The sequence below is a fragment of the Rhipicephalus sanguineus genome, chromosome 2 (assembly GCF_013339695.2).
Source record: "Rhipicephalus sanguineus isolate Rsan-2018 chromosome 2, BIME_Rsan_1.4, whole genome shotgun sequence".
Classification (NCBI taxonomy): domain Eukaryota; kingdom Metazoa; phylum Arthropoda; class Arachnida; order Ixodida; family Ixodidae; genus Rhipicephalus; species Rhipicephalus sanguineus.
The window spans coordinates 53,956,164-53,981,126 of NC_051177.1; the positions used below are offsets into that span (position 1 = coordinate 53,956,164).

Sequence of the window (24,963 nt, forward strand, 5' to 3'; positions counted from 1 at the left end):
ACAGTTTTGTCTCTGTTGCCGTCGACGGGCATTCTCTCGACCTGCGAGAAAATAAAGCTTGGCTTAAACCTCGTCCCTGAACTTCCTGTTGGTTGTCCGAGTGCGCACAACGCTCTTTTCTGTAATTCTTCTAATCGAAGTTGAAGGTCTGTTATCGCCCTTAAGATGTCTAAGTCAAAGTTTTCACAACTTTCGACGTCGCTTTCTAGTTCTTCAAGAGGTATAGCGTCGTAAATGTGGCGGTCCACTTTCTTCAATTCCTGCCTCATCAATTCAAGATATAAGCAATATTCCTTGAGATTGCCAGTTTGCGGTGATGTAGAAGAAAATACAATGTCACTTGCTTTTAAGACTTCTACAATGGCTGTACGAAATGATCTTCGAATATTTTGGAGCCGCTTCATGTTCTCGTCAATCGTGTCTGTCTCGTTCGCTCTCGTGATTTCACAGTGGTTACGCGTTGAGATCAACGATGTTGGCGTGGCGCTATCTGATCCAGGGTTAGGGCCTTCACAGTTACTCTCGTTCAAAGGCTTCGGCATTCCGACTTCGGGACCCTTGAATTGACTATCGCCACGCAAGCACCGCAGGTCAAGTAGTGAACAGTCGCTAGCTTCGAGGGCTAGGCTTGCAGGACGGACGTCATCGTAGCAAAAGTTCATCGCCCTGGCCTCGCTACCATCGAAGTTGTCACCGAGGGGAATATCTAGTAGATGGGCAGACATACCGTTGGCTGCTCCGAGGGCTGGGCTGACAGGATGCGATTTTCCTTTCTTTGTGGTCATCCTAGCCTTGCGAACCTCGGGCCGTCGTCCTGAAGGGCAAGGGCAGACCAGAGCCGAAGTCATCGTAAGGGGCTCCCGCCTCGCGAACCTCCAGGCGACGGACGCTGCCTCATCAATCCATGAGTCACCGTCTTGGTCTCAGTTCAAGCCGGAGTCGTAGTCCCGGGTTTCACGGCACCAAATGTAAAGAACAGAGACCGACGGCATGGGTGCCTTCTTCTTCCCCTTTTAATGCCACACTAATTGTACTGATAATTGTAGGCGCGTGGTGTGAGACAGTCATCTCTTCCATTTTAACGCGGTAGCGTTAGAGAGCCCGTGTCGCAGAAATTCCGCTGTCGGCGTCGGCACCGTTGGTTGTGAGCGAAAAATCATCCGTGAGCGAAAAATCGAGAAAGTAGCAAATAAAATAAACGATAAAATCTTCGGTCCCAATGAGGATCGAACCCAGGCCGTTCGCGTGGCAAGCAGGTGTCTTACCACAAAGCCACGATGTTTTTTTTTTTTTCTCTTTCATGGTATTTATTCAACATAGGATATCACTTGAAAGCAATTGAATACAGACAAAGAACTAATATTTCGATTATGCTCTTATCGCAACACAATGACGAACAGAAGACACTACAGAATTCGCAATCACCTCTATAGCGGATACATCACATAACTGATTTTTCAATTGTGTGCTAGAACAGCGGTAAGGATAAGCACCTCACCAATGCCGTATACCATTCTGGTTGATATTCCATTTGCTCGTAGACATCTCGTAGCTGAGTGACCAACCTAATGAAGTGGGCTGTTGAGGAAACTATCGGCTCTGCGTTTCTCTGCAACATGCGCGTCTTCCACAGGCTATGCATTCCAATGAGGAGAAACATGTCGAATGGTACATCATTACAACTCGCTGGCAAGAGATATCGCACGGAATGGGAATTTAGCACAAAGTCTTTTTGAAGAGTTCGTTGGAGCACATCCCAAAATAAGATTGCATCTCTGCAGTCTATAAAACAATGTTCAATTGTTTCTGGCACATCACACAGAGGACAATCAACGGACGACACAAAATGTCTCTTGAACGAAGCCAAGTCTTCACAGGCAAAGTCTCTGAATGTAATTTAAAAAAGAACGTTTTTGTCGATGGTGTCAGCGGCATTTTACGTATTCGATCTAAGACATCATGTCCTGGCAGTCCCAAGTATTTTGCACGATAAAGTGGTGGCGGAAACAGCATCGCTATTAAATCTCTGTAAAGATTTTTGCGTGATACACAGTACAAATATTCATTTGAAAACCTAACTGTTAAAAAACGAACAGAGAAATAAACTTCTCGCATAAATCCCCATAAACATGGTCGTGGAGAAGAATCGGATGAAACTACTAGATCAGGTAGCACATTAACCAGGTTTACCTGCAAGAATGCTCGAATAATAGGGTGAGAAGCGTCGCGGAAAAAGAAGTAGCGAGATACAATTTGCCACACGTACAGATGTACTAGACCTAGCCCACCTGCACTAACTGGTCTGAATAGATTGTCTCGTCTCATGGATTCATATGTGTTGCAAATTCATAAATGTTGCAAATTTACGATGAAAGCTCTGAATATGCGCTCTAGCACAATGCAGCACTTGTAGTACATAGAAAAGTTTTGTAGCCAAAAACTTGTTGCACGTTTCCGCTTTACCGAAAATTGAAAGGTTATGTGGTATAAAAGATTTAGCATAACGCTCAAGGCCTGCCACCCTATCTTTCCAGTACTGTGCGCTTGACTTGTGTGCACTTAGTGGAACACCAAGATATTTTGGTGGCACCACAGACCACTCAATACCGGCAAACTGATCAGGTGTAGATCCCCATGACTCAAACCACAAACCTGAACTCTTAGAATAGTTTACCTGTGCGCCTGAGACGCTACCAAATTGCTCTACTGCATCAACAATCCTTTCAATACTGGGTTTGTCAGTACAAAAAAAGGCAATGTCATCTGCATATGCTAAAACTTTAACTTCATTCTCTAGCAGTCTGAAGCCATGAATATTGTGAGACTGAATAATATGCAAGCACATCGGTTCTAAGTATAGAGAAAAAAGGAGCGGCGACATAGGACATCCCTGCTTAACAGAAGAGCTGATAGATATAGGCTGCGAGAGATGACCGTTCACTATTAGGCGGGTAGAGCAATTATTATAACAAAGTTTCACTCCTTTTAACAATGTTGAGCCCACATTAGCTTGCTTTAAAAGGGAAAACAGAAACGAGTGAGAAACACGATCAAATGCCTTTGCGAGGTCAACTTGCAGTAATGCAAGTTGGTCAAAAGAATTTGAGCAAAAATCTAGAATAGTACGAGCGATGTGGATGTTAGTCTGTATAGAACGGCCTTTCAGTCCACATGTTTGATGGGGTCCAACAACAATCGACATTACAAACTGCAACCTATTAGCTAAAATCTTGGCAAAAATCTTATAGTCTACGTTACATAACGTTATGGGCCTGTAACCATCAGCTTGACGTAATTTTTCTTTATCAGCACTCTTTGGAATCAAAATTGTGTGACTTTTTGTGAAAGACTGTGGAAAAGCCTCGATCTCTAACGCCTCTGAGAAAATTCTCATTAGAATGGGACATAGACGTCCCTTAAAAGCCTTATAAAATTCACCTGATATTCCATCAGGGCCTGGTGTTTTCGATAAAGGCAATTGATCGATGGCAAGTTCTAGCTCTTTCTGAGTAACAGGACCGCTTACAAGTGAACAATCTTCATCTGTTAATGGTTTAATGAGGGACACGAATTGATCGAGAAGTTGAACATTCTGAGCAGAAGTACTAGCACTAAACAATGTTCGGTAGTTGTTCTCAAATTCTGCCATGATATCATCTGGATTGGTCACCAAAGTACCATTAGAGTATACTTCCCATATCATTTTTGACATTGCGTTTCGATGCTCGTCAAGCAGAGCCTGACGAGTTGGTTTATCGGAATTTAGTGCTCGATTATTGCGCGAGCGAATACGCGCACCTCTGTAGCGTTCTGCATTAAAATGTTGAATTTCACATTTGATACTAGCAATTTCTTCAACACATGAACCAGGTGCTTCACACTCTATCTCATAAAGGCTTCTGAGGCTATTCTCTAACATCTTTTCTTCGTTTTTCTTATAGAACGATTTTACAGAACTTTGTTCTATAGCGAGTGCGCGCACCTCTTGCTTGAACAACTCCCATGCAGCAAATAAAGGTAAATCAGCGTTAAAACAAGCGGTCATAGTTTTACACACCTCAGTAGTAAATGCTTTATCGCTTAAAAGGGTGGAATTAAATTTCCAAAGAGCCCAACGAGGACGGAACTTTACATTGGAATTTTTTCCTAGTTGAGCAATGACGATGCAATGGTCTGAAAACGATACCGGTTCAGTAACACATGACCACCCACGCGAAAGAATGGTTGAAGAGACCGTGTAGGGCCCAGTTCTCGCAGGGACAAGAGCGGTGAGGTGTTGGCTGAGATTACTGAAATTGCGGGACTTGTGGATATTGGAGCCTCACACAGAGGGAGTTGTTCGTACACGCACATTCAAGGACTTTCTCATGCACGTCTCGATAGAATTTAAAGCCACGATGTTGCTTGCAGCTGCCTCGGACAAAAACACTACATAAATGCCGTGTAGTAGAAGGAGTCTCCTTAACGCATTTTGTTCGGCAGGTGTCACGACGAAAACGAGCCCATACGGTAGGCGCATTCGCGAGGCCATCAAACTACGTCGAAAAACGCCGGGATAGTGCAGCCATCGCCGCTAAATACACACACGAACTTTCAAACAGCTCTAAAAATGGACAACTATGTCCATCTAGAGGAAAACATATCAAGCCAACGCAGCAAACGCTAGATAATGTGCTGCCATCTGTGAGGCATTGTGAGAAATATGTCTCGACTTTTTATGGCATCCGAGAGGGCCGGCGCGCGGCGTATATCTTGGAGGCCATGCGACTCTTGCTTTAGATCGAAAGCCTGTAAAATTCGCGCGCGTGCGTGCGTGTGTGAGTGTAACAATACACATTAATAAGTATGCACTTAGTGGTTGAAGTGCGCACTAGGGGCCGGATTTCGCTATCGCGTTCAACTCTTAAAGGCGAAGCTTAAGGGTCCCCAATTTTTCAACACTGCGCTCGGTCTAAAGCAGAGCTTAATTCGGCGACGTTCGAGACTGGCACTTTAATTAGTGGAGTTAGTCGATCAGTTCTTGGAAATTACTGTAGAATTATACCTTTTAGAACGGGCGAGGATTGTCATGCGGTTGGAATTGATTTTTTTTCTTTTCGGGGAGAAAGAAGAAGAAAGTCGCAGGCAGAAAAAAAAAAGAAAAAGAAAAGTTGTCTCAGCAGACGGCGATGTGAGTTCGCGCTCGCGTGGCTCGTATCATTTTCCGGCCGACTGTACAATCATATGTATACCTACGTGTATGTGGGTCATGTGGCCATAACACGTGCGTGCGCATGCATCCATTGGTAAGACTATTCAGCACATTCTTGGTCACTGTTTTAATCACTGAGGGCAGAGGTGAAGACGCTTCCTATTCCGCTATATCTCGTCTTGATGGCTGAGTAATGTCGGCGAGCAACGCTTTTGCAATGCCGACCACACCTGTCGTCACAGCAGGAGGCGGCGAACGTACAGAGGTGGTCAGAAGTTCCCAGGCTGCGCTCCCAGTCCATCAATACATGGACTGAGAAAAAGAAATGAAGAAGAAAAGTCACGCCATATCCACGAAGTGAATGATGATTGAGGAGCTGGCTCGGAGATGGTCGGGTAAACCGTGAATACTCCGTACAATTCCTCTACTGTCATATAAAGACGTCGCACGTTGTTATAGTAGCGATTGTGGTAAGGCTGTTGTCGAACCACAAGCGGTCGCAGACCTTGCAGCTGTGGCCGAACGTGTGGTCGAGGAAATCACGCTTGAAGCGCGCGTCGGCGCCACCAGCTTCAGGTAGCGAGCGCTTTCAGCGCTTGGCCGCTGCATCCCTCGCCGGTATACCTCTTCGATGTTCTCTTGCCGCCGCTTCCGCGCTGCTACGGCTTCGCGGGCTTGTATCTCGGGGTCCGCAGGACGCTGACGTCTCTCTGCGGCATCGCGAGCTCTCACCGCAGGGTCTTGGCGGGGAGCCCGCGCTGCTGCCGCCTTGCGAGCCCTACGCTCCGCCACCTTGTCTTCTTTGCTCATGTTATTAGTCTCGAAGCGCACTGCCGAAGTGGAGCGAGCGCCGCATGCTACACTTGGCTATGCTGTATGTGGTTTTGCCTGCGTTATTATCATCATCAAGCTGCTCGAAGAACAAGAGGAAGAAGGCTTCTCTTTCGCGCGAGCTGCGCCAGTAGCTGTCGCCCTGCGAGTTTTTGATGACGCGCGAAAACAGACTTGTTTACAGCGCTTGCATTCTTTGCCGTACCCTTCATTGTTTCGGCGACATCGCCGCCGTCTCTCTTACCTTTTGCCCAAGTGTAACATGTAGTTAAGAAATGGCACATTCTCTTTCAGCCAACCCTCTCGCCTTCTCTATCTCATTTTCTCGCTCGCTCTCTCGTTTATCGTAAAGAACCGTGAAGAACGTCGTTGTCACCGTCTTCTGCCACAGCTGCGCCTCTGCGCGGCAATCCAACGTACCGCTTGCGTGCGCGGTGTATACAAGTCCTGCCGCAGCGTGCAACACACAACAATCACGAGCGGTCCTCGCAGGCGGCACATGCGCTCACGCATTCGGCCCACGTTTTCTCGAGGGCGCCGCGGCGCTGTTTCGGGGCGAAAGGCTCGCCAGGAATGAGTCGACACAGCTGACGGGGCCCGCGGGGCAGCCGTGAAACGCACAGCAGTCGGCGTGGCCATATCCTCCAGCAGTGCGCGCTCGGTGTGTGCACCGGCACTCGCATCTCTCAGTTCCTATTCTTCTTTTAACTCTCGGCTGTTCTTTTTTTTCTTCCGAAAGCATGGCTTTTATCTCATCTGCGCCGCGGTTCCACACCGTCTAATGGGCAATCGACTGCACGAATGCCCCAGGCTGATGCGCTCATACAAGCCATATACCGTCGCTGCGCGGAGCGCTTCTTGCGGAGTGAGCTTTTGTATACTTTAGTGTATATTATGTACGATACCTCCGTTTCTGTTGCCCCCTCTATCTCTGTTCTCTTTGTACGCTGTTTAGTTCTCGGCGCAAGCGCCGTATATACGCAGCAATAACGACAGAGCGCAGCGGGGTGGCGGAACGCTGTGATGGCCGCTCGGTTCGCATCTGAAGCTTGGAAGCGCGCACTATTCGAGTTCAAAGCTGCGTTCGTCTTTGTCTTTTTGAGAGTTACTTCTTATTCATAAGCGAGACCGGCGCGCCTTCTGAGAGCACGCTGTTGCGCCGCCCGGATACGATTTCATTTCGCCAGGAAACGCAAAGCGGGAGATGAGTTTCAGTTTCAAAGTCTTTTATTGCGGCACATTTATTTTTTTTTGTTCACTGCGTCAGCGTCAATAGGTATAAGATATGCGGAATGAGGCGACAGCCGCAGGGCTTCGGCAGCGCGAGAGTGTAAAAAGGAAGACACAGAGGGTACTCCCGCGAATGTATGTGTTTCCCGTATTGTAATAGAAGAAAGCGCTAGTTTGCTATTTGAGCAAGTTTTCTTTTCTTTAGATATTTTTCCTCACTCTCTATTTCTGTTCGCTCATTGCGAAAAACGAAATGGCCTCAGCAATGCACGAATAACTGTGAGGCAGAAATAATGGTTTGGTCGCTCTTATTCCTAGCGCAATTTTTCGTAGCGCAAGGCCGAGTTAAGATTGTTAACAGGGCGCAACAAGCATTGCTGAGTACATGTTGCTGAGACGAAACCCTGAAATTTATTAACGCCAATGCATCGGTGTCCTTTTCTACGTACCTTGTGTTTACCATCGTCTGTGCTTTTAGAGCTGTTGCAGCGTTACTAATGGCAATGACAGATCGCAGACACGACAGTGCTTGATTGACTGGAGGACACATTTACCGTGATATTGAACATTAGAGCAACAAAGGTTACGCCTGCCTGCCTTTGTGCATTTTGAAGTGTTAAGTTATTTAAAGAAATCCAAGAACGTGAGATTATTAATTCGATATTAGAAAAGAAAACGGCGCGAAGATCGCAGAGGCACATGTTTCGTAGCTTTTTCTGAGTTGTAACACCATCGGTGCCTCGTACTGACAAAAGTCAAAGTCAAAGTCTCGTACTGACAAAAGTCAAAGTCAAAGTCATTTATTATTCTATTATACACAAAAATGGGGATACAGAAAAATATACAGACGAGGGTCCCATAGTCGAAGACTGCAGCGGGACCCTCGGTTAATAATAGTTAACAAGAAGTAAAAACAGTGAGCAGGTGAACATCAGTAACAAAAAAGGAAACGCAATAAACACAAATAATATCCAATAAAGTACATATATTGAAACACAGTGGCAAAGTAAAATAACTGAAAAAGAGCTAACAAAAGTAATTATAATACAAATGAACCATTGTGATGATCAAAAAGAAGAAGCTATACAAGTAGCGATATGCTGAATTGGTTAAATTTACATTTGCAAGTAAAGAAGTTTAATGGCACATTTGAATTCATGAAAAGATGAAGTTTTGACAGTCAGCGGTAAATCGTTCCACAATTTTATGGCGGTGAATCTCGAGGTCATTTTGCCGTAGTTAGTATGTACAATAGGCAAAAAAAAGTTTGAGCTATGCGCAAACCTGGTAATATTTGCATTAGTAAGATGTCTGGAAGCAATAAAATCGTATGAGAGCTGTTTATTAAGTAGTTTATGAAACATAATAGTGAGACGATACCTAAACAAGCCTGTTATATGTAATATGTTGTGGTCACGAAGTAATGGAGACGCATTGGTGAAGAAGTTGCTGTTAGTGATGATTGGTTTTGTAAGTGCTGAATAGACGATGAATGGCAGTGATACGTATTGTCCCATGAGACAATGCCGTAGGTGATGTGACTGTGAATGAAGGCAAAATATAATGATAATAACGCACCTTTAGAGAAATATGGTTTTGACCTAATTAGTGCTCTTATACCGAATGTACATTTATGTTTAATGAAAGCAATGTGATCAGAAAACTCAAGGTTACAATCTAGTTTAATGCCCAAGAAAGACACACAGGTGGAGTCCGGGATGATATGACCATCTAAAATTAAATCAGGTCTGTTTGGTAGTATCTTGTGCGCATTTCTGAAGATCATAAACGTAGTTTTGTTAGGACTGATGATTAATTGGTTTGAAACACACCACTCAACAATTCGTTCATGTTCACTGTTTAGTTTAGAAACTAAGGTGGGTAGAGATTTATTATACAGTGAGATGGTAGTGTCATCCGCATACAGCACACACTGTGCAGAGTTAAGACGTGATGGTAGATCGTTAATATAAATGGAAAAAAGTAAGGGACCCAGTATAGATCCCTGCGGTACACCTTGATTAATGATTTTGTTATTAGAATAAACACCACCAGTAAATACTGTTTGCTCTCTGTTAAGCAAGTAGCATTTTATAAGGTTTAATACGGGACCAGTAATGCCAAGTGACTCCAACTTTACAAAAAGGATGTTATGATTAATTGTATCAAAAGCTTCAGTAAAGTCCAAAAAAACTGATGCAACGAAATTTCCATTGTCAAGTGAGTGACTAACGTAGTCTGTTAGGGATAATAAAGCTAAGTTAGTCGAACTGCCCGTACGAAGACCAAATTGACAGGGATTTAACGAATTGAACTTTTTTATATAAGCATTTAACCGTTTACAAAATAATTTTTCGACAATTTTGCTAATTGATGATAGAATAGAAATCGGACGATAATTAGGCACTTCAGATTTATCACCCGAATTTCCTTCCGCTTTTGCACCTGCCTTCTGCGCTTGAAATGTTACTCCAGAAAGAATTAAGGAAGACCTCCATCACTGCCGTAGATGAGGAGCATGGATGACTTCATCACACACTTGATGCGTATCACAGCTTGTTTATACGGGTAACCTGAAGCTGAAAGGTGCGACTTAGCATAATGTTAAAGCTGTTCGTGTATCCGTTTGCGTGGACGTGCTGCGCCTAGAGGGAAAAGGAGGTACTGGGATGCGTAGGCAGTCTCCAGCTCGACTAGGTAATCAAGAAATAGAGCCAACTTTTTTTATTATAAGGCGAAAGCTTTAGATACCTCATAAAACGCAAAAATTGACAGCCGGCGGCGTCGGCGTCAACACGAGTCATGCAGAAAGTCATCGTTACGCGAAGACGTCACCATACGACGTCATAATCACGTCACAGATAGCCAAAATTTGTGTCGTCATCATGACGCCATCATGAAGTCACTGTCACGGGGCGTCATATGGCGACGTCATCGCATGGCATCGTCGCTTGTTCAAAAATGGGCCGATCCCGCAGGCAGTGCAAAAACAGGTGAATTGCAGAAAACTTGTAATGCCTACGATCCCGAAGGCAGTGAAATCCTCTATAGGTGCAGAATGATTTCGCAGGGCGCAGAGGGATTAGTACATCGACTGCGAAGAAAAAGAAAAAAAAAGATGGCTTTCGCCTTCGAGTCGTCTTAAGGGACCCTTTGAGTTTTCTTTTTATCCTACGTCCCGATAATTCAGCGATGCTGCCTTTGGTGTGTGGAGTGGCCCGTCACGCTATCTGTTTGGCACAGTTCGCCAGGTCCGGTGGTTGACTCGGTCCTTTTTTTTTTTCTTCCCCGGGGTAGAGAGAGGGGAGCTTTCTTCTACTTGACAGATCTTCGGGGCCACAGCCCACTTGGATCCTGTGTAGCCGAGTGTGCCTTCCTCTTGAACGTCGCGAGCAGCAGCATCCATCACTCGGTCCTTAACGCAAACCTCTCACCGACTGGGCGCTCTGCTCTTCGATGCATTTCTCGTTTTCTCGCCCGGCAGCCAGATATCCCGTGGGGTCAACGGAGATCAATTACTCGGCGAGGCGCGAGCCCTCTATCAGCACTATGTTTAGGGCTACGCAGCCCCATGTAAATGTGTTACCCTCGCGTACTTATCGTGCGCAGTTGGTTGGTCAGTGACTCTTCCTCCTGAAGGATTGGATAAAGTCATCCGCTCTCCGTTCCGGTCTCCAATATGTTGAGAGCGTAACATTTCCGAGAGGGGCAAGGAGGCGGAGGCTTCGCGCAAGCGTTTTGTGCCAAGATTTTTCCAAATAGTGGGGCAGTATACCGTCCTTCATGCTGGTACTGCTAGCCTGCCTGCCTGCCTGCCTGCCTGCCTGCCTGCCTCACTCACTCACTCACTCACTCACTCACTCACTCACTCACTCACTCACTCACTCACTCACTCACTCACTCACTCACTCACTCACTCACTCACTCACTCACTCACTCACTCACTCACTCACTCACTCACTCACTCACTCACTCACTCACTCACTCACTCACTCACTCACTCACTCACTCACTCACTCACTCACTCACTCACTCACTCACTCACTCACTCACTCACTCACTCACTCACTCACTCACTCACTCACTCACTTTAAAGCAACTAACTAACTAACTAACTAACTAACTAACTAACTAACTAACTAACTAACTAACTAACTAACTAACTAACTAACTAACTAACTAACTAACTAACTAACTAACTAACTAACTAACTAACTAACTAACTAGGAAAACATACCTCTCAATGCGCTACTGTACACACCTCTGGATCGTAAACGGCGTTGGGAGAAGCACACTGCAGTGGTTTTTCTAGAAAAAAAAAACTGCTTGACTCGGATCAGAGTGCTTTGCTCGGAACGCCCAATAAAAAAGAATCGCTGATCAAGCAACCGCGAACCTATCCGGTGATTACGCGCAGCTTAGTTTAGGGAGACAATGCACGGTCTCTGATAAGCGGCGGCTACGCAGACCGCGTAAACAAGGCACAATACGGCGCACTTAATCTGAGCGAAGCAAGCTTTGCTTTTCGTGCATCTCTGGGCTACGTTAAGGACAATCTGCAGGGATATGCTTGCGGTGTTTTTTTTTATTTTTTCATATACTTCAGCATTGCGATAACAACGCGCAGTTAGAGCTTCGCCAAGCATGCCACTGCTTCTCTTCGTGCTTTAGAGAGACGACATTAAAAAAGATACAAAGCAGGCTCGGCTGGCAGATTACACTTCTGTGTACTCTTGCTCTTCGTTCGTAGAGAAAGGGGAACGACTCCCTACCGAAGAAAAAACATACATTCCATCCTTTACTTTTTTGTAGAAACTTTAACAGAGCAAGAAACCTTTGTGACATCCCGCATAATACGTTAAAAATTTTTCTGTTTCTGCAGGAATACTCATATCTCGCTATCTTCGATACAAGATAGAAAGCGTATCTCAGATTGCTGTAGAACTATGTACGTTAGCTCAACACAATCTTTAAGCATCGCAAAAATGGCTTTGCCAACAACGAAAATTTTGAATGCGAATTGAGTGCTAATAAATGTTTTATTTGTATACGGTCTGAAAGTTAACTTTTCTAAATTGAGGGACATTCTCCCGTTCTATAATGTTAGCAATAACAACACTCATCGGATTATACAAGGGGAAAGACCGATGCAAGCAGTCACTTACCATCTGTTTTTGCGAAGGCGAGACGCTTCTTGACTTAACGCATTAGGCAAATATGTTGTGTTCAATAATTCTGGGTCATTCTTCTAAGCAGTCTAAAATGCGAAGCCACGACGGACGTAACGCAAGTGATTATTTTGCCAGTGACACTAAGTGTGGGCATATATATAAATGATTGAAGAAAAGGGCTCGCATACGAAATGTGGTTTTATTTATGTTTCGGTTAGTGGGCCAGCCTTCGTCAGAATAGGCCGTGACGAAGGCTGGCCCACCAGCCGAAACGTAAATAAAACCGCATTTCGTACGTAAGTCCTTCTCTTCAATCATTTATCGTACCCGAGCCATAGATCTTCATATCCAAAGTATATACATAACGGCAAAGAACACGCTTGATATTGTGGGTATCCACGCTAAGAAAAAATCGAGTATTCGGGGAGTATTTCTGCCACACAACCATTATCGTCACCTGGTTTGCTCGCGTTTACTTTCTCGAAAACCCGGCTCTCGTCACTTTCCTATCACGAATGCTATGTCACGCTGATAACACGTGCGCCGTTTGTGACCGGGAAGTACCGGGACCGAGGTGATAGCGCGAGGAGAGTACGCGAGGTGGATGACAATTATAGCTGTGTAGCAGAAATACTCCTCAAATACTCGATTTTTTCTTAGGGCGTAGCAAATAAGAGTGAACGGATACCCTTTTTTCTTAGAGTGTAGGGCTTGCTGCGTACCGTCCGCATAGTCAAAACAAGGAGGACGGAGGCTTCAAATCACAACAAATCACAACAATTTGTTGTGTTGGCAGATTGCTGCTGGGGCAGCAGCAATCTGCCAACGCGAGTGGCAGCGTCTATCCTTCGCGGCAGCCAAGCTCTCCCCAGGCAGCGCGCAGGCTGCCGCTTTTAATTAAACCGCGTAGGTGGGCCACGCGCACCGCTACTGCGCGACACGTGGTTCCCACAGTGTATACCTGTTGACGTGTGCCGCCGTTTACTTGCTTCACTACTGTCACTGCCGTAATACGCAGCATGCGGTAACCTTTCAGTTGTTTGTTTCCACATTGACAAGTTGCCCAGTTATTTCAATTGTGAACGGTGCGTGATATAACGTAAATAAGCCTCTTCTTTATCAAATATGCTCACAATATCCTCTGTTCCTTTTACGTTGCTAAGAAATACGGTGTACTTCTGATTAACAACCCTGCCGTCTCCTTTTCTTTTCCCCCTTACCCGCCACGGCGGTCTAGTGATTACGGTGCTCGACTGCTGACCCGAAGGTCGCGGGATTGAATCCCGACCGCGGCTGCTGCATTTCGATGGAGGCACGACGCTAGGGGCCCGGGTACCTAGATTTAGGTGCACGTTAACGAACACCACATGAGCGAAATTTCCGAAGCCCTCCCCTACGGTGTCCCTCATAATATATCGTGGTTTTGGGACGTAAAACCCGAAGAATTATTCTTTTTCGCCCTCTATATTTTTAGATTCAAGAAGAATACGATAGCCACTGTTATATAGGAAGTTGTTTTGTGGAGTATTGGTATTCGATTTGACTAGAAACTTTCACCGTTCAAACACCACTATTATTGAGTAATTAATACACGGCGTGCTTTTTCGCCTCGACAGCTTTTATAAGCTTTGTTTGAGGAACCGTACCGACACTCAACAAGTCAATCCGTTGCGCGAAAGGTCTGAGGAATATGGATGAAACGGAGAATCTTCTCCTGAATTATTGGCGTGGCCAGTGAGCGTAGCGGCGCTTGACAGTTCAACAGCGCGTGTTGCAGCCTGTCGAAATGGCTCGGCGTTGTCTCATGTGAGTTATGGTACTAAGGTCCCGTGTGCGTAAGATGCGGATTATTTAAAAGCTGTGCATCTGAGAACCCATAAGTGAGAACCTGGGAATGTCCCACACGAGGTCCTGGCCCGTAGAACAGCCAATTTATCTGGCTCGGCCTGGCTGTAGAGCAGGGGTGAGACCACACAAGCTTTCCAGAAAGCTCTTGCCTCCACTTCCGACGCCCGTAACACTCGCTGATTTCGCACCCTGTGATAATACGTATGCAGCTCATTGTTTTCGGTTGAAGCAACGAGAGTTTGCAATTGGTAGGTTAGCCCTAGCCGAGAGGCTTCAGCGAACGTCGCACGAACTTTTCCACATTACACATGACGGTGAGAGACCTCAGTGCCAGAATGTACAGATGCTGTACATTGCATACTGCGTGTGATAAAAATAGCAAACTGAGTAGGGTATTCAGTGTGGATCTGAATTTTTATTTCTCTCTTCCACTCTGACATCCTCTCCCCACATGCAGGATAACAAATTGAATGATATCTGGCTAACACTCTTGGCCATTTCTCCATTTTTGCTCTCTTTCTTTGAAAAATAAATAAATAAATAAATAAATAAATAAATAAATAAATAAATAAATAAATAAATAAATAAATAAATGTACTTGGTAATCTTCATTATTTTCGTCCTTTAGACGCAAATAAACGGTGAATATGATTCTCATGGTGCGCTTTTAACCGCTATGTACTCGTAAGAGCGCAGGTATTAAAAAAACGCGGGGCGCGTTACGCGCAAAACCTTCGTGCAAAGCAAGCTTTGATCTTTTTAGCATCAGAGTACGTTAAGCAGCACGTTAAGCAGCAACATTGCTGTGAATAAGCCGAAATCTGTTATTGTTATAACGATTCACGTGTAGTATAGCAAGGAATGTAACCGTGATCGAAAAAACAGAACGAATGTAAAAGTAAGTTATCCATCCACGTGTTCTGGATAACGTAGTATACAAGGCAGTCCAATCACGCCTTGATGGTCCTGGAATTACGCAGAGCGCTACAGTTTCCGTTCCTCTGTACATGCGGCGTACGTAGTAAGTAGCACCATAGTTCCAAGGATACCGCTGAAAAACAAAAGAAAGATCCGAATGGAATGAGAAGGAGGGTGGGGGGGGGGGTCACATGCTTTTTTCTGTATTGCGCCATCTTCACCCCGCAGACGCTACGCTAATAGTAACGACCATTAGGGCCGCATTGCTAAATCACTCCATACGCACGACGTTTCACATTTCTCGGCGAACGGTCGTGTCGAGATGTTGTTGAGCCGACAGGGCGCAGTCATTGCGCGATCACCTATATACAGCGCCAGGCATCGTCACCCGCTTCGATCTCGTACGATGCAAGGGTGCGGAGCGAGCGGCCGCCGCCGTTTGATACCGATGCCTACCAAAACGACCTAATAATGAGCAGCTCACGACGATTACCGCGTACGCCCAGTTGGGCGGCTACAGCCGTTCAATCGTCTCGGCCGGGGCGCGGGCCGAGGCGAGAGGAGCGCCGAGGAGGAGGAGGGGAGGTGTTGTTCGAAGGGTGAGAACGGCTGTTGAAGGGGTGGGGGGGGGGGGGGACTAGCCGGCTTGCCACGAGTCGTGGTCCCCCATCTGGGTGCTCGCGCTTCCAGCCCCGGGTTCAGCCCAGTTCCGCTAGTGGCGTTGGCAGCCCTCCACAGCCGCTCTCTCTCTCTCTCTCTCTCTCCTCTCGGGCTGACGACGCCGGAGGCGTGTGCCAGTGTCGGCGTTGGCGCCACAGCCACCGTCGTTGCACTCTCGCCTCGCTGACGACGAGACGAGGTTGACCCAGAGCGCGAGTGGGCGGGTGTGTGTGTGCGCGCGCGCGCAGCGCGAGCCATCGAGTTTGTGACCGTCCCGTCTCCGACGCTCTGTCAAGAGCGGGGGCTGCGTGCACCACGTGACCGAGACGAGCGTTCTCTCCGTTGTTGATTCTTCGCCTGGGGACTCGTTCCTTCATCGGGAAGACAGAGGAAGTTTCCCGAACGTGCGTTTGGAGTTCGTTCTTTCCGAGTCCCGCTCAGCCATTTCGAGGTGAGGACGAGAATAACAACAAAAAGTACGCTTGTCCTCGGGAACCTGATTTCGCAACAAACGAGTGCATACTAGTAGTGAGAGAGAGAGAGAGAGAGAGAGAGAGAGAGAGAGAGATGAAACTTTTTTAGTGAAAAAAATTGATTTTTCACGAGAGGCGAACACGCTTTAAATGTTACTAATGCGACTTCTGCTGTCGTTAATGTGATGCACGAGTTTGTTGCGCTTGATTCGGGCAGAGGATTGAGAAGTTCATGCTTCAGTTTAAATTTCGCAGTATTAAACGAGGCTTGAATTTCGGGATTATATAAAGTGCACTTGCCATTTGATCACGCTTTTTCTTTTTGTGGTCGTGTTCGGGGATCACCAAAAGCAATATCTATTCTATCGCTAAGAAAAGCTTAGCAGGCGAAAGTCTTTCAGAGAACAGCACATTATATAGCTAAAAATATTAACTGTATGTTATACAGGGCACTGAATACCATAAAATATTAGGCAAAGAAAAACGCGAGCTACTTCGTGGTGCTTCTAGATCGCCGAGTTAACCGCACATGACGCAGGAAATGGTACTTATGAACTAATTCTCAGTCAGCTATAGATACAACAGTATGCATGACTTTTCCTTTTCCTATCATGCATATGAATGTATCCGAATTAATCCACACGGAAGCTTTATGTTTCACACAACTGGACATTACCTTAATCTTTAAGGACATTTCCCTGTCTTGAAATACTATGTTTCTTTAACGACGACTAAAGCCTTACTCAGGTAGAAAGTAAGGTGAAGTTTTTATTAAAAAACAATGATTGTCACACAGTACTCGTTCGGTATCATTTCTACCTGATTGTATTCCGTTGTTTTACGTACAAATTCAAAATTATGCATCCGTTTCAACTTTAGAGCAGACTACTAGCTTTCTGCGGTATTAAAATATTATCTGCCACAACATTTTATAGAAGATACATATTTCCGAGTGTAAATAGTGACATTCTATGCGGAGGTTTCACTTTTCTTTAAGCGCATTGCATGAAAATTTATCTAATTTAACGTTCCCTGAACGAATAGGACGACACTCATTATCTGAACGATGTATCACATGCTGGAAACAGCGCCCAATGCGCGTTTTCTGCGCAAATAATTGTCAACGGGCCTCGAAGAATGGCTTGGCAATGGGGACACAGCGTGGTGGTCTGATCGTAAACGCGCTTTCACAGCAGTCACATAGTTTTGCCCACGCTTTGTTGTGAATTATGGACGCCGTAAAAAAAGAAAAAAACAAACAAATAATGACGTGAGGAAGGACTTTATGCAGTGAGCGCTTGTATATGGCAGTTTTACGACTTGCTCAGAGTGGTTAAAAAATGACGCCTCTTTACGAGCTTCGTTCACAACACGTTTCGTGGAGATAACATGAAATAGAGAAAAAAAGAACCACGGTTAACTTTCATTGCGCTGTGCTATGAATAACTTTAATTGTAGTTCAGTGGTATTATCTTATGCGCTGACATTTGTTTGCATATGCGGACTCGCGCAGGCTACAAATGTTTGTTGACAACTCACAGGATCGGGCTTGAATGAACACACTCTGATCTTATAATAGCGAATAGCCCACGTAATCCAACAGCTAGTAAACATTAGCCAGCTAAAATTAGCTAGTGACTTGCTAAAATTAGAATCCGTAGTTAAATCCGGTCAGAAATGATAATTACCGGACACTATCACACGCCGTTACAGAAAGATCGAAGATGCCGCGGAAGACATTGTCGTCAATAAGTATTTTCTGTTGTGCGAGCTGTTCGTTAGCTAGCTTGAACGTCATTTAAGCGTACAGTTAGTTTAACAAATGAGAGTAGCTAATTGAGGACGACCATTATCTCCAAAACTACCGGCTTACCAAGGAAATACGAAACAACAACAAGGTTTTCTTTACTCGTTAACACACCGTGGTCCTCCCAAGCACTTTAGGCCGTCTTTTTGTTTGTGCGTTGGTGGTGTCAGGCTGAATTGCCTCGCAACACAGTGTATAGCGCAAAGTGAAGGCCACGCCGTGAAGCAGGTGTCAAAGATGCCCGCCGAAGATGGATCACCGGATGAGCGAGTGCTTATAGCGGGCAAAACAGCCTATACCGTCTGAGCTGTCGCCCACTTAGGGAGATCAAAAAGGGCGCACTCTCGAGCTCTCGAACTATGGAGCAGCGTGAATGCATTAGCGCTCATCGAAAAACAGATAACTACATACACGGGGTAGAAGGCTACGAAATACGAACAGTTTGTGACAACAGACGCACCCGCTCAAGCTACAACGTCTCTTAGTTATTTTAAGCTTGGTCCTTTGCATCACGGGCGATCTAACGTTGCACATATTGTCACGCGAGTGTTGTCGGTGTACAGATAAGAGGCAAGTGAAGCGAGACGAGCTTGAAGAGGGAAACAGTTTAAAAACAAACTTTATTCCACATTGAAAGCAGAAAGAAGTAGTGGCACTGTTGAAAAAAAAAAAGATGTAGCAAGCGTAGTCAGACTAAATCAAACGCCCTAAATGTAATGCGTTGGATTCGCGTGCTGTTAAAGGGCTGACAGCATTGGCCATTAGAAGTTTCCCTACCAAAATTGACCCATCCGTTTTGTAATGAACTGTCTTAACTTACAAACTACGTACCGCAAGTACAAATTTCTTTCTGTAGGAAATCAGTAACACATAACTGTAGAGATGAAACATTCTTTAACGAGGGTTGTAGGTGGAGCCGTTGTTACCCCTTGTTAAATGATTTTTCATCTCTTGAAGCCTCTATCTCCTGAACTTCTGACACAATTCCAGAGTAACCTCACCGTACGTCGTATAGTATGAAGTCGAATTTACCTTAGTTTAGTTCGTCAGTAACTCTGCGCACCTTTTATTTTGTTAGTGGCATTACCTCGATCTACTCTCCTTGGCGCTGCGCTTGTTCTTGCTTCCTGTACTTTGATAACGTCATCTAAACTTGCAAACACTGCTAACAAACCTCTTATTTTTGTTTGTCGTAGGTGACGCACAGACCAAATGAGCGCTCTGGTAACATCGGAGAAGTTCTGCTTTCGCCTCAAGTATCTCTATCTTGGAACAAACTGCGATGACTAGGAGTCTCGTGTGACAAGAAAAAAAGAGCTTCCACCTCGTAAAACTTGATAAATGCACAGTGCGCGCGTCGTCAATCGGCAGGCACTCAAGTTGTTTGCCTCAGTCGGCGCGGGTGTGTAAACAAAACGTCCGTACACACGCGCCGAGGACACTTTCAGACTCGGACAAAAATACCCAGAAGCAAGTTTTCATATCCTGCATTTTGTGTCTTAGTTTCGTATATACAACGATCGAGATGCTTTCAGGCTCGGTATTCTCCTGAGCGAGTCTGGCGACGGCATAAACGTTCCAGCGCGCAAAGCGAGCTGAGGCGCTCTGTATTTAGGGCCTTCAGACAGGGGAAATACACTAGCATAGCAAGAAAAGTATCAGAAAAAATAGAGGGAGGGTTCCTTATAGGAGTCATATGGAAGCTGCTGATACTAGCGCGTAATCATAAAATATACGACAAGTAAAGACGAGCGGAACTTTACTGCCGGACGGGCACCTTCTGATCGTGTCTTCCAATATAGCGCTAACGAGAAAGCATGGCAGTGACATAGCCCTTAATACGAGACAACAAGTAAACGAAAGCTGTTCGACGTCCTTGTACTGAAGCGGGACGGCAAGAAAAAACGGAGAGCCATCCGAAACAACGCCGAGGAGAAAAGAGACGGCTGGAAAGAGCGGAAGTTTTAGGAGTATTGGCTCTTAACGAGACGACACCCGAATTCGCGAAGGGAAGGAAGGAGGACAAGAAGGATAAAAAGAAAGGCAGAGAAGTTAACCAAGGCTGAGCCCGGTGGGCTACCCTACAAGAAAAAAAGGACAGTGACACAAGCGACGACATACCGGCGCCAACTGAGCCCGCAGGCGACCGTTCAGCTGAGCGAAAGACACGATTTCCGCATTACCACCACCTGACTCTTGGTCTCCCATCGGCGTGGTCAGAGTTGGCGGCGGCAAATCGCGACGCGTCGTAAAAGCGGATCGCTCTAGAGAAGCGGCCGCAGGGAACGATGAGTGGCTCCGATTCGGGCGGCGGTTGCCCGCTGATGGGCGGTCCGAAGTCAAGCGCGGGTCCCAGCGCGGCGCCTAAACTCATGGCACCCGCTCTCCTGGTAGTTCCGGACTCGTCGCCACTGACGCGTCGCCGATGGAGCTCGGGGGGCGTTATCAGCCCTCGAAGCCCGGTGACGCCGAGGGAGTTTCGCGGTGGCGGTGGACTCTCGCCCGACCTGCTGTCGGCCGACCGACCGGAGACGCCCGAAGGCGAGAGGCTGGACCTGAGAGCCATCGGAGCGGCTGTGTCGGCGCTGCTGGCTCCGAACGTGAGTTACGAGCTCTCTGCCACATTTGCTTTTATATAGCTGCCCTTCAGTTTTGGCCGATTTCCCCCCGCATACCTTAACATCGTGGGACATCGAGTGTCCGCTGGCGCATACGAGAAGAACATGGAGGACGCTTGAGCTTCGCCTTCAAGAGTTGAACGCGTTAGCATAATCGGGTTCCGTGCGCATCGCCTTCTCAATTGCTAGCCTCACTTTGGTTCTCGGTGCATGCCTCAACCATGTCGTAAACAAACGACCGACTGTGCACGTAACATTGGTCGTTTCAAAGTATCCTAGAATGCCTACTGCAAGTACAGTTGTTAAGTGCCCACTAGGCCATAATTATTACTTTTGCGAATCAGCGAAGGGCCCACTACGCGTCCGCAAGGCAACCCGCGAACCTACGCAGCTGTTCACTTTAGTGATGCTTTTGCTGCTGCTGATGATGGTTAAATACGTCTGAGTGCTTTGTAATGGGTGGGCCTTTAAAACACCCACTCTTTGCGCAATTCACATGTTTTGACGCCTGGTGCGATTCTGCGCTTCGGCGACGCAATATTGCATGCGTTAAGGAGGCTCCTGCTACTACATGATATTCATATAAGGTTTTTTTCCAAAGAAGTTTCAAGAAATAGCGTGGTTCTGTGGTAGAGCACTTGCTTGCCACGCAGACGGCCTGTGTTCGGTTTTTACTCGAACCCAAAGATTTTTATTGTTTATTTAATTCACATCTTTCTCGATTTTTCGCTCACGGACAAGATGATGATTCTTCGCTCACAACCAACGACGCCGACACAGACGCCGACACCGGAATTTCTGCGAAACGAGCTCTATAACGCTATCGCGTTAATGTACTCCAATAGTACTCGCAGTTGGGCTAGTTGGTGTATGCTTTGCGCCCGTCCTGTCTATGTGTTCCTATGTGGTGTTTTCGGCGCCAAGTTTACTATTGATACAAAACGCATACGATAATCGAGAGTAGACGTGATTGGATGCTGAGCTCGCCGTCCGTAATGCGTGCATTCCCGGGTAACCTGTAAAAAGTAGATCAATTCTTTCTTCTATCCTTCATACATCTCTAGCGGTAGAATACACTGAAGCTAACTGTAGGGCTACGACACCGACAATGGGAACGTTGATAGTTAAGGAAGCAGCAAGCTCCAACTCTAGGATTACACATGCATACTTGTGACATGGGCCTGTGAAGAAGGTGTACAACTTTTACGTGTACAAAGCGGTGCACTAAACTTAATGGACAAAATGTGATTAAGCCCTTAAAACGGCACAATTAAGGTAAAAGCACAATGGCTGGGTTTTCTGTATGTTGCACATTATAGTGCCGTATACGGCCGCCGCCGCATAGGACAAAGTTAAAGGGCCCCTCACCAGGTGACCTAACGAATTTTAGTTACACATTGCAAGTTGTTGCGAGCCCAATAAAGATCATTATGCCGCAAGAATTTTTCTCATCAGTCGGTTAGAAGCTGAGAAAAACAATAATTTGTAGCGGCGCGAAACCATGATGCGAGGAGGCGAGCTGCAAACCCTCGCCGCTCGCCCCGCGTAGCCTTCGCAAGCCAAATCCCTTCCCTGCCCTCTTCGGCACGCGAGCGGAAGGATCACATAACGCATACGCATGAACACGTCATACGCACAGAATGTCACGAGCGCATGACGCGCCCGAACCAGCCCGAGCCCCCGAGACGCGAGCGGTGTTGTGGCGGCGTTCTTTGCGCTTCATCTCTGCAAGTTAGGCCGAATGCGCCCTCGCCGATCACTTGGCTTTCAACCTATTACTGAGCACGAAAGCTGGAACATTTGTACGGACGCGAGACTAACGGTGTGCCGCATGAACATCTAGTTAGACGCGGGAGGATAAATGAGCCTAATGAGCGCTGGAACGCAGTAGAAAATTAGTTTCGTTGTAAAGGGTGGCGTCTGCACGATACGCAAAGCGCGAGAACACGAACGCGTGCGAAACGGAGGTAGATTAGTCTCGAATCTCGCTGCGATTCGCAGTAAAAATTAAAAAAAGAAAACGCACACATTCCGTTTGTGTTTTTTATTATTGCTCTCAAGTTTTATTCATCCATTCAAGCAACAAATTACAAAAACTACGCGTCGTGTCAAATAATTATCGCAGTGTCACGTGCTACTGTTGGCGACGTCAGAGCACACTCGTCTACGTAGAGGAGCGACGTCACAGCACTACCATCTACGTAGGGCCATTCTCTCATGCACGTCATCCCCTCATTCTCTGGGCGCGTGGACGCGAGAAGAAGGGCAAGCAGCGTTCAGCTTGAAATTTGACCCATTTACGCGGCGCGTAGCGTTGCAAATTTTGGCAGACGTAATGGTGAACGCCTAGTGCATGGATTGCGCTCGTCAGCTCCATTTGCAAAAATCTGCAAGGCGGCTTTACTGCAAGGTTGTTTTCCAACCAAAAACTCTCCGTCCCAGACTGGTTTTCTCGCTCATTGTACTTTTACCGCTCCCAATTCCAGTGAAGGCACGCGAGTACGACAAAACCCTCAGCCTTCGCTAGGTGGACAAGGCAGCCGTCGTTCGTAAGAAAAAAAAAGGGGGAGGGGGGAGCGGGTAGAGAAGCAAAAACAGAATGAGCGAGAAAAGCAGTCGGGGTTTGAGAGTTTTTGGTTGGAAAACAACCTTGCAGGAAAGCCGCCTTGCAGATTTTTGCAAATGGTCAATTGTCAAACCTGGTGAGGGGCCCTTTAAGCTTTAGTCTTGTGTCCCTAATTGTTGAAGGTAAATCAGATCGACCAGCTTTTGATTACTTGCCGGCATAGAAGGTGCGTATCTATACCATTCTCGTAATGTGGGAGTTGTGAACATTTGAAACATTTGGGAATTAGCTACATCTTAACCGATTACTGACCATGCCGATGTCTTGATGCTCTATAAGAGTGAATCATATAGTTGGCTGTTCAAAGCGAAAGCAGCTAACTGAAACCGAAGAGCTGTGCAAAATTGAAATCAGTAAAGAGAAAAAAAAAACAAAAACAAACAAAAAACAAAAAGAAATGACGCGCGTTGTTGCGGAAAAGCAAAATCAGCAACAGATTTCATACAACATCAAACTTAAGTTTCAACCCACCAACCGCTTTTTATTACTCAGAATTGTCTTGATGTCGCTGTAATGCAGGCATTCAGTAACCTGAGAAGAAAACTTAAGTAGCACAAGAAAGCTAACTTGTTTATGTTTTTATATTTGGCGTTTCCTTATCCCCGCTCTTAGGTTTTCGAACTGATAACTCGGTGACAATAGTGAAGCAGAAAAGGAGTGAACCAAATCAAAAATGAATCTACCACCGCAACTGATCGCCTACGAGAGATACAAAGTTCGCAGTGACCACTGACTTTCTGTCAACTTGCTTAGTGCCTCCTCATGAGGGCGACACGTTCTTTATCCGTTGCTACTGTGCTTTACGCTGACCACTGATCATCGGTTCGCGCTCTGCGTTTCAAGAAACGTTATGATTAGCCGCATTCACGAACCATGCTGTGCGATCGAAATCGAGCCACGGCATGTCCATATAAAAAGAGCTTCAGCACTACCAGCACAGCACAGCCCGAAGTACGGTGTCGCCGCTAACTGCCATTTACTTGGGTGCTTTCTATCACCTGCCGAGGCAGCGAAGCGATCGTAATGATCGGGCGCTTCGATGTTTCGTCCAGACTTTTGTGCTTGCTACATGCAAAATGACACAACATACATTGTACAAGAGCGAGCGATCGATGCATTTCGGTCGATCAACGCTCAGAAAAAAAAAAAAGAAGTGCTGCTGATGTGCCATTTTATTTTTGAGTCGGTGGTGGCCTGCTTTTCGAAAATTTCGCTGCGGGCTAGTGCGAGAATGCATTGCCCTTGTTTGGCGTTTGTTCATGCGTGGCGTCACTCTGCTGCTGAAGTTTTCTTCTAAACAATGCTGTTTGCAAGCGTTAATGCTGAAAAAATTACTGCTTCATAATTACTTCTGTTTCCTCTAAAAAAAGAGAAAATACCTAGGTAGAAGAATGTTTTATCGGATGCCGTCAAAAACAGACAGGATCAAGGACACCTTTTTTCTATGGAGGTCTTTAAATGAACTTTCGTGTTTCTTTTAAACGATAAACTCTGACTAATTTACGTGTTTGTTGTAAGAGAAATGGGCTAGCTATAATCACCTACGGGACGCCATAACCCCGTCGGAAGGTCAGAACACTCTCTCTCTTC

General features: G+C 46.0%; 1 protein-coding gene across 2 annotated transcripts in view; it reads left to right on the forward strand.

Moving 5' to 3' along the window:
• The window catches only part of LOC119382966 (head-specific guanylate cyclase), a 231,646-nt gene that overhangs the window by 44,803 nt on the left and 161,880 nt on the right, over positions 1–24,963 (forward strand). The window contains exons 1-2 of one of the 2 annotated variants that reach the window (XM_037650906.2): positions 15,989–16,300; positions 19,326–20,729. In XM_037650906.2, the coding sequence (XP_037506834.1) occupies positions 20,418–20,729 (312 nt within the window). In that variant the 5' untranslated portion in view covers positions 15,989–16,300; positions 19,326–20,417. Of the gene's footprint in view, positions 1–15,988; positions 16,301–19,325; positions 20,730–24,963 lie in introns of those variants that run through there. The other variant, XM_037650905.2, reaches the window with a different exon arrangement.